Source organism: Corylus avellana, chromosome 4 (genome assembly GCF_965113065.1).
Source record: "Corylus avellana chromosome 4, dhCorAvel1.hap1.2, whole genome shotgun sequence".
Lineage (NCBI taxonomy): Eukaryota > Viridiplantae > Streptophyta > Magnoliopsida > Fagales > Betulaceae > Corylus > Corylus avellana.
In genome coordinates this window covers 4,389,993-4,399,643 of record NC_142493.1, presented here as the reverse complement: position 1 = coordinate 4,399,643, position 9,651 = coordinate 4,389,993, and the positions used below count along the sequence as shown (strand labels likewise).

General features: G+C 33.0%; 1 protein-coding gene across 1 annotated transcript; it reads left to right on the top strand.

Moving 5' to 3' along the window:
- Window positions 1–303: 303 nt before the first annotated feature.
- On the top strand, window positions 304–7,082 carry LOC132179234 (serine carboxypeptidase-like 7). The gene is made up of 14 exons (XM_059591904.2): window positions 304–471; window positions 576–712; window positions 2,662–2,738; window positions 2,832–2,954; window positions 3,606–3,708; window positions 3,824–3,861; window positions 3,957–4,058; window positions 4,161–4,241; window positions 5,139–5,294; window positions 5,367–5,438; window positions 5,714–5,832; window positions 6,242–6,355; window positions 6,465–6,519; window positions 6,842–7,082. The coding sequence occupies exons 1-14, from the start codon at window positions 338–340 to the stop codon at window positions 6,923–6,925; spliced, it is 1,395 nt and encodes a 464-aa protein (XP_059447887.2). The 5' UTR covers window positions 304–337; the 3' UTR covers window positions 6,926–7,082.
- Window positions 7,083–9,651: the final 2,569 nt, after the last annotated feature.

The window sequence follows — 9,651 nt, the reverse complement described above, 5'->3', positions numbered from 1 at the left end:
TCCTCCGTAGTAACTGAATTTGTCTCGTGGGCTTGCCAGTATCTGAACCCTCCAAGTGGGGTTAAAAAAAATTAGTTTTTTATTTTTATTTTTCATTTAATCTGAAATGTAGCATTTAATTTTTCTCACCACCTAACTCAAATCCGTATGTGTACGATAAGCTCAAGTGTGGACATAGCTAACTTTCATGGGGTAATTGTCCTTGTCATTCATGTACCTTTCTAGACCCATCAAATCTATATATTAACAAACAAATCAACACCAACCCATTTCAAATTATGTACTAGCTAGTTAGTATTACTCAGCTAGTCGGACGCGGCGGAAAGCCTCTTTAAAAATGGCTTCAAAAGCAAGCTCAGTATGCTTGCATTTACTGCTTCTTCTGCTTCTCTCCGGCACTGCAATCTCACAATCGGTAGTGAAGACTCTTCCGGGCTTCCCCGGTGATTTACCCTTTAAACTTGAAACTGGGTATATCTACTTTTTCTTTTTCTTTCATCTTATATATATATATATATATATTAATTGACTGGCAATCAATGATATTGATGGGGGATTTATATATATATACACAGATACATAAGTGTGGGCAACGTGGAATTCTTCTACTATTTCGTTGAGTCGGAAGGGAACCCGGGAGCAGACCCTGTTCTTTTCTACGTGAATGGAGGCCCTGGTTGTTCCGGTTTAAATGGATTCCTTTACCAGATTGGTAGGAGTTAACTTCATCTTTTTCTTCTATTATTATTATTATTATTATTATTATTACGGGAAACTTCGCTTTAAATCTTTGAACGAACTATCACGCGTTTTGAGAAGACCCTCTAAATTTCAAAAACTCTAAATTTAACCACTTAAACTTTCAATTTAATTCAATTGACCCCCTTTCGTCAAATTCAACCATTAACCTCTAACGAAAATTACTAAAAAGACCAAATTACCCTTTGATTTCTTTTTTTTTTTAATTTTCATTTGAAAATTAAGGGTAAATTTAGAATTTTATAAAAAAAAAAAAATCAAGGGTATAAAGGTCATTTTATCACTTTTAACGTTTTAAATTTGATAGAAGGTGGTACATTGCATCAAATTAAAAGTTTAAGAGGTGAAATTGAGAGTTCTTGAAATTTGGGAGGGTCTTCTCAAAATGCGTTCAAGGGTTTTTTAAGTGAAGTTTCTAAGTAATTCTAAATGGTCTACTTGTTTCTTATAAAGAATGATGTGGCTATTAAAATCACTATTTGATCAAAACTTAATAATGATCAATCACAAGCACAATGATGATTTTAATAGCACCATCATTCTTAATAGGACACAAATAGGCCTCCTAGAATCACAAGCTAGTTGAAAGAAATTGAAAATTCGATACTCTTAATTGAGAGTTTTTGAACTTGAAGATACTTTCAAAACGCGTGAAAATTTAAGAGGGTTTTGTGAATTTTTTTATTTTTTTCCTTATGAATAAATATGTTTCTTCTAATTGTTCATAGTTCTATATATATATATATATATATATATATATATATATAGTGAAATACATGAGGGATTGGGATTGGGATTCGTAGTAATCGACCTATATGAGTCCGAGGCTTATTTAACCAGATAGGTAGTTGGACAATTTACAAACAAACAAATTTTCAAAACGCGTGAAAATTCAAGAGAGTTTTATGAAGTTTTTTTATTTTTTATTTTTATGAATAAATATGTTTCTTCTAATTGTTCATAGTTCTATATATATATATATATATAGTGAAATACATGAGGGATTGGGATTGGGATTCGTAGTAATCGGCCTATATATTTAACCAGATAAGTAGTTGGACAATTTATAAACAAATAAATCTCTTATGAACTCTCATACAATAATTTTGAATTGCAACTAATTACTGTTAGTCCCCCTGTCCATAGATGAGTTGGTTTCATAATGAAGTTCCTCTCATTTAGCCAAAAAGTCTATCCAAAAAGTCCAGGTGCCAATGAGTCATGATTCACTGCACGCGGCGTGCGTAGCACGCCCGTGCAGGAATCACTTTTTTAAAAAAAAAAAAAAAAAAAAAAAAAATTTTTTGCATGCGGCGTGCCATACACGCCGCGTGCTCTTTATCTTTACCCGGTGCGAATTCCCGACTTGAAAAGAAAGAGACAAAAAGGGGGTTTGAACTTTACTTGGCTGGATAAAGTCAGGACTTTCCAAGTATGAGTTTAAATTTTCATTCAATAATTGAGGTATAATGCATAAAATATTTAATTAAAATAAATATGAATTAATGTTTAACACTCCTTTCTAGTAAGTGATTAAACTATGGTCGTATAATTGAGGTACAACACATTAAACATTTAGAACATGTTTGTAATTGTGTTTAAGAAATAGAGCTTTTAAGTTAAATAATATTTTTTTTTACAAAAGTTTCATTTTTAAGCTTTTGTTTGGCACAACTTTGTAGGTACTAAAAATACTTTTTAAACTCTCTAACGTAATTTAAAACGGGCTCTAAAATAGAAGACTGAGTAAGACTTGTTTAACCCATTAAGATCCAGAAAAAGTGAAAAATTAAGCACCATGAAACCTGGGTTTTAAAGCTAATTGGAGGAAATGGCCCTAATTTGTTATAAATGTTGGTATGTTAAGGATCCTGACCTTGATGAGTTCATGTTCTCTTGTAGGCCCATTAAAATTCAATATCAGTGATTACACTGGGGGCTTACCAACATTAATATACGAACCAAACACATGGACAAAGGTACACATTTGAAGTACCTACTACCTAGTAGCTAAGTACCGCAATCTTTTTATTAATTTTCATTCAACTTTTGTCATTGTCATACTTTTCCAGACTGCCAACATAATATTTTTAGATGGGCCTGTGGGTGCCGGCTTTTCATATGCAAACACTACCGAAGCTTGGAGCACGACAGACACACTATGGGCGGCACAATCCTATGAGTTTATAAGAAACGTGAGTGTCTTTGACGATAATACTGCTTCTTTTTAAATTTAATTGGGTCTTTGGGCTTTACCATTAATTTAAACACAAAAATTATCAATAATAATACAAAAAATAGGTCGTAAATTAGCTCGGTTTGTTTTGGTGTAAAATATTGTACAATATTTGCTGCGAACAAAAAATATTGACTGATAAAAAATGATTTCCGAATCAATAGCAAATTTGCTACTATTGTTTCGAAAAATGGTTTACACCTTTTTCCTCTCCTGAATTGCAGTGCCTCATTCCTGTTAAATCACCATTTATCCCAAAATCTTAAACTTATACATGTGTAATATTTAATTTAAATGGGATGAATTGACATAGTCAAAGTTTAATCTCAGGACCTTTAGCTCTGATACCATATTAAATCACCACTTATGCTGATAGAAAGAGGTAAATTTAATCACTTAATCAACATTTTAACCATTCCGCCCCGCCATAGCCATCCCCTTACCACCCTCCTCCAAAGAAATCAAACCGCCCCATTCCTCCATTGATAGAACTAAGAATTTAACTTTGAGGGTCCGGAATGAATTGAAGTAATACCGATAATTACAGAACTGCATATTAATACCACCTCTTATTTGTTTATCTAATTATATATTTACATTTGTGATGCAGTGGTTGAGCATACACCCAGATTTTGTGACCAATCCTTTCTTTCTTGGAAGCGATTCATATGCAGGAATAATTATTCCAATTCTTGCGCAAGATATAATAAATGGTAGCTTAATTAATTACCCCCCATTGAAGTCAATTACCCAGTTGTGGTAAATGAATTATGAATTATACACTCAAACCTGCTTCTTCTTTTTCTTTTTTCTTTTTTTCACTTGCAGGCAATGAAGCAGGAATTACGCCTTATGTGAATCTCAAAGTAAATACATGATCTAACACATCTTTTTTTTTTTTCTTTTTCATTCTTTGATTATTCATTTTGTATTGCAATGAATTAAAAATAATATATATCAGGGATACTCGATTGGATGCCCACATACAAATACAGATCTAGAAAGGAACGCAAAGATCACATTTGCACACCGACTGGCTTTAATATCAGATGCCATGTATGAGGTAATTGTTAGAATATATAGGTTTTGATAAGTAATTGTAGTTGTTTCCCAATATTTCATCTTTTGATTCATTGTTGTTCTTCCCAATCAAATTCAATTTCAGTCAGCAAAAACCAGTTGCCATGGGAATTATGCTGATCCGACCACTGCAAACTGCACAGAGGCACTTTCAGCAATCTCCCAGGTTTGAGTGATTATATATACTAGCACATAGCGTGCACTGTGCGCGAGATTCTTCTTTATAATATAATTTTAAAATTTAAACGCATCCCCATCTTACTTTTCATGTAAAAAAATCTATCATGCCTCTTAGTACATTATTGAATATGCACTTCTTTTTTAAAAAAAAAAAAAAAAAAAAAAAAAAAAATTATACTGAACATGTACTTAATGACACAATCACACTCAGATGAATTAAAACACAAGACTATTGAATTTAATTTAATCTATATAAAGTAAAAGATGTTTAAATCTTTTGTTTGTATAAGTATATATGATTTAAAATGAAAAGTAAAAAAAAATAAAAATAAAAATAAAAAAGCAAGAGGAATACATGAATTATAATATAAAAAATTAGTAAGAATATTTAATATTTTTAGTGTGATATCTATTGAAAAAAAAAAAAAAAAATCGGCCATATATGGCCGATTTTTATTTTTAATTTTTTTTTAATTTTATGACTTATATGGCCAATTATGAGTAGTTAATTAATGTAGTATGTTTTTAAATTCTAAATGTTGTCTTTATATAGTTTTGGAAAGTAATAAATTCAGAGAAAATAATATCGTACATTAAATTTTTGAACTTAATGAAATCACATATAAGAAAAATTATTGAAATATAATTAAATGCTCTTAATTAAGCTAATTTAATGACCGATTAACTGTTAAAAAACCGGTTCAAAAATTATGCCTTAAAAAACCGGTTTAACCTTTAAAAAAAATGGTTCACACCACATATCGCAATTCTATACTACCTCTAAAGAGTATAATCACCTCTCACCTCTGTTCACTACAACATGTTTGCTTTTGATCAATTCAATGGGCAGCAAGAATGAGTGATGATTTATCTGAATATTCAGTGCACAGAGCTTGCAAACTCGCAAAATATATTGGAACCCACTTGTGCTTTCTTGTCACCCAAAGCAAAAGAAGAAAGAGCTCGAAGATCTCTCAGAGATAACTCTCAAAATTTCATTCTGCCATCGCCTAGAAGAACTGGTGGTTCTTGGTGCAAAGTAAATCTCTCTCTCTCTCTCTCTCTCATGCAGTTGAGTTCATCTGATTTGATCTCCCTTTTCCTTTGACAGAATTTTGACTATTTGCTGATGGACATATGGGGAAATTATAAAAGTGTCCAAGATGCTCTCCATGTTCGACGGGTAGGTGCTTCTTGAGACTAAAAATGGATTAGAATCTTCACCGATTACTTATCATATGTGAAAGAACTCATATGAAACTTAGTTATCATAATAGATGATCGGATAGTTCAAAATGTATTTGAAACATGAGAATCTCATATAAACTCTCTTGTGCTGCCTAAATTACTAACAATTTTAGCAATGAATAGATGACAGATCGATTAATCCAGCACAATAACATTGTTATTTGGTTTAGTAAAAGCTCATGCATGGAAGTGTGTGTAATGTGCCAACAGGGAACAGTCAAACAATTCTTTAGGTGCAACATCACCTTGGACTACACATCTAACACCGATGATGTTGTCCCATACCACCAAAATCTGACTGATACAGGCTTGCAAATCCTAGTTTTCAGGTTCCTATCTCCAACTTCTCAAAGCATTTGATTGTATTGATTATATTAATTATTTAGTTTATATTCTAACACTCCCACACATATGGACTCCAACTTTTCCTTAATAGGTGGTGCCCAACACGTAGAATGTTTAATTAAAACAGGAGGTGAATAATGGAGACCGAGTTCGAATTCAGAATTTCTATTCTGAAACCATGTTAAATCACTACTTATCTCCACAGTTTATCACCTATTTTAATTCATTATTCTACTTGTCGAGCTTCGGTACTTACTAAGAAAAAGTTTAAGCTCACACGTAAAAAAACATGTTAAAATATTAATTAAATATTTAAATTTACTATTTTTTATCGGTTTAAAATTACAACACAAGTTCTGTACATGACAATTACAAATTTTGCTCTTTCTGCAGTGGTGACCATGACATGGTTATCCCACATAATGGTATTGAGCAATGGATAAATGCTCTAGACCTAACGGTGGATGTTGATTGGCGACCTTGGTTTGTTAGTGGTCAAGTTGCAGGGTTAGTTTTTTTAATAATATATATATGCATGACCTTCTTTTTTTTTTCTTTTTTTTTTCATTATTGATAATTCTTGTTATATAGGTAAATAATAGGCATTGTTTTCTAGGTACACAAGGAAATATACAAATGATGGATACCGATTGACATACGCCACTCTAAAGGTAAGAAAAACTTTTAATTTTCTTCCTCATTGATCTAAATAAAAATAAGATAAATGTTTGGAGTAATTCATAGTTTACTATATATATATTAGTGAAAGATGTGATAAGTGCTACGTGAATTGTCATGTCAATTTATAAATGTTATAAGTGTCATGTAGAGTATCACATGACAGTCTATATTTTTATGACTGATATGATAAGTGACACGTGAATTGCTACGTCAATTTGTATATAACTTATAATAAAAGTTGGAATATCTCAGATTCTCTAATAACACTCCAAAAATAATGAAAATTACATATTCTCCTTTTAATTTGTGCAGGGATCTGGACACTCGCCACCAGAATATAAAAGGAAGGAATGTTATCACATGTTCCGTAGATGGATCTACTATTATCCCGTGTAATTTTTTTTTTTTTTTTTTTTGGTGTCCTTTTTGATTCCCATTGTTGGAGGAAACTTTCTTATGTTAGAAGTTAATTGTTGGAGGAAACTTTCCTTTATTAGAAGTTAATTGTAATTCGACTAAGTATTTCAAACAATATATAATATTTGTTTACTCACTACAAGAAATACAACCTTATTAGCGGTGACTCAAAATTAGTCTTTGATAAGTACTTATCAACGTCGATTTTAGAGTCATTGCTAATAAGCAACTATATATTAGTGACAACATTTGGTCGTCACTGGTAGTCATTGCTAATTTTAGAAGAAAAAAAAAAAAAAAAATTCGCAACAACAACGTCATCACTGTTATGTCATCGCTAATAACCTACGGGGAATTTTTTCCGCCTTGGTTGAAGCGGGAAGCTATTAGCAACAAGCTTTTTTCCATTAACAAGGAGAATAGTCATTGTTAATAATAATATATCAGTGACAAATCCATTGTGGTTGTAAATAATAATAATAAAATAGCTCGTTTGTGCATCTAATAGACATAGCTTGATACTTCGATGCAATTGTACGTAGAGTGGGAAACCACAGCTTGCTTTTTGGCACTCTATTTTTTTTTTTGAAGGGTGCTTTTTGTCACTCTAGGAGACTAAACATTAAACAGGTAAGTTCCAAAACCTAAAAAATTGAAGCAATACCATGAACGACCTGCATATTATTATTTGTTTATCTGCTAATATTTACATTTATGATGCAGTGGTTAGGTGTACACCCAAATTTTGTGACCAATCCGGTCATTCTTGGAAGCGATTCATGTGCAGAAGTAACTACTCCAATTCTTGCTCAAGATATAGGCTCGTTTGTTTCAGCATAGAATGATTTCTAAAAAATGTTTTCCGTATTTTCAAATGTTTGGTGCGACAAAAAACAATAGTCAATGAAAAATGTTTTTAGTTTTACCAAAAAAGCCTCTTAATTTCTAGAAAGTGGTTTCAATTTTTGAAAACTATAAACTATTTTTCGAGTTTAAGCATCTTATTCTCAAATCAAAACACCTAACTAAGACGTTGCCGGGGCCCCAATTGGATCGGTTAAAGACCCCCCCAGGACTCGACCGCAACCTTGATGGGACTCGTTCAAGACCTTGCATGACTCGACAAGGACCTCGCTGAGACCCAATCAAGACCTAACCAAGACTCGCTTCGACCTGATTGAGACAACATCCGAACGTCGGGACCCGGATAGAAAACCACTGGGACCTAGTCAAACCCTACCTGGACCACATCAAGACTCGATCAAGACCCCGTCGGGACTTGCCTGGACCTGACCAATACACCGTCAGACCCTACCCTAACCCGATCAAGACCCTACCAAGACTCGACCGGGACCCTGTCAAGATGCAACCAGAACCCTACCAAGACCCCACCAGAACTTGAATGAGACCGTCAGGACTCAGTTAGGACACTGTCGGGACTCGGTTGGACATCACTGAGACTTGGTTAGGACCTACCAGGACCCAATCAGGACCCACTTGGCCTTGGTCGAGACTTGCAAGACCCAGCTAAGTCACCATTAGGACCTGATCGAGACATTTTCATAATTTAAAGTTTAATATGATTGAATGAAAATAATTTGTGATTTTTTATACGCGCAAAATATTGAAAAATGTTTTTCAAAAATCATTTTTTAAGAAAATGTTTTCTAATAAAAACATTTTATGTCGAAACAAATAGAATCATAATATATGATAAGTTTCTCCATTGAAATCAAGCCAAAGGTAAACTAAACTAATTATGAATCATACACTCAAACCTACTTTTTTATTGACTTGCAGGCAATAAAGCAGGAATTATGCCTCATGTGACTCTCTAAGTACATACATGATCTAACCCATCTCTTTCTTTTTCTTTTTCTTTTTCTTTTTCTTTTTTTAATTTTTCTTTTTTTTTTTCATTATATTCAATGAAATGAATATAATGTTGTTAAAAATAATATCAGGGATTCTCGATCGGATTGGATGCCCACATGCAAATGCAGAAGTAGAAATGATCTCAGGAATAACATTTGCACACTGGATGAATTTAATATCGGATGCCATGTACGAGGTAGTTGAAATTAATACCTTTTGATAAGTAATTGTAGTTGTTTGTTTCCCATTTCATCTTTTGACTCAAAAAGTATCATTTTTCACTCATTGTTCTTCTTCCCAATTAATCATATTCAAATTCAGGCAGCAAAAACCAGTTGCCATGGGATTTACATTGTGATCCAGTAAAACCAGTTCCATCTCATCATTATTAATTAAGAAAGGGGAAAATATTTAAAAAATAAATAATTTTAAAATTAGTTAGTATGGTTCAGTGGAGCTATCTATTCTCGACGCGGACTAATCAACGGTCAGCCCCATTAGACTATTGGTCCAAGTTGTAGACACTACAAGAATCTGCCTCATTAGCGGCGACACATTGTCGCCGCTAATGATCACATTGTTGCCGCTATTAACAAATAGCTTTGGTTGCAAGCAATTCGAGGGTAATGATAAATAGCGGTGACCTTTAGAGGTCACTACTAATGATCACTCAATAGCGGCGACATGTATTGCCAGTAATAATTTTTGTCACCGCAAAAAAATGGTTTGAAATAACCCTTGTGTCGCCGCTATTGGTATATCATTAGCGGCAACCACCGAGTCGCCGCTAATGATATGAGGAAAAAAAAAAATAGCGGAAGGGCTTATAA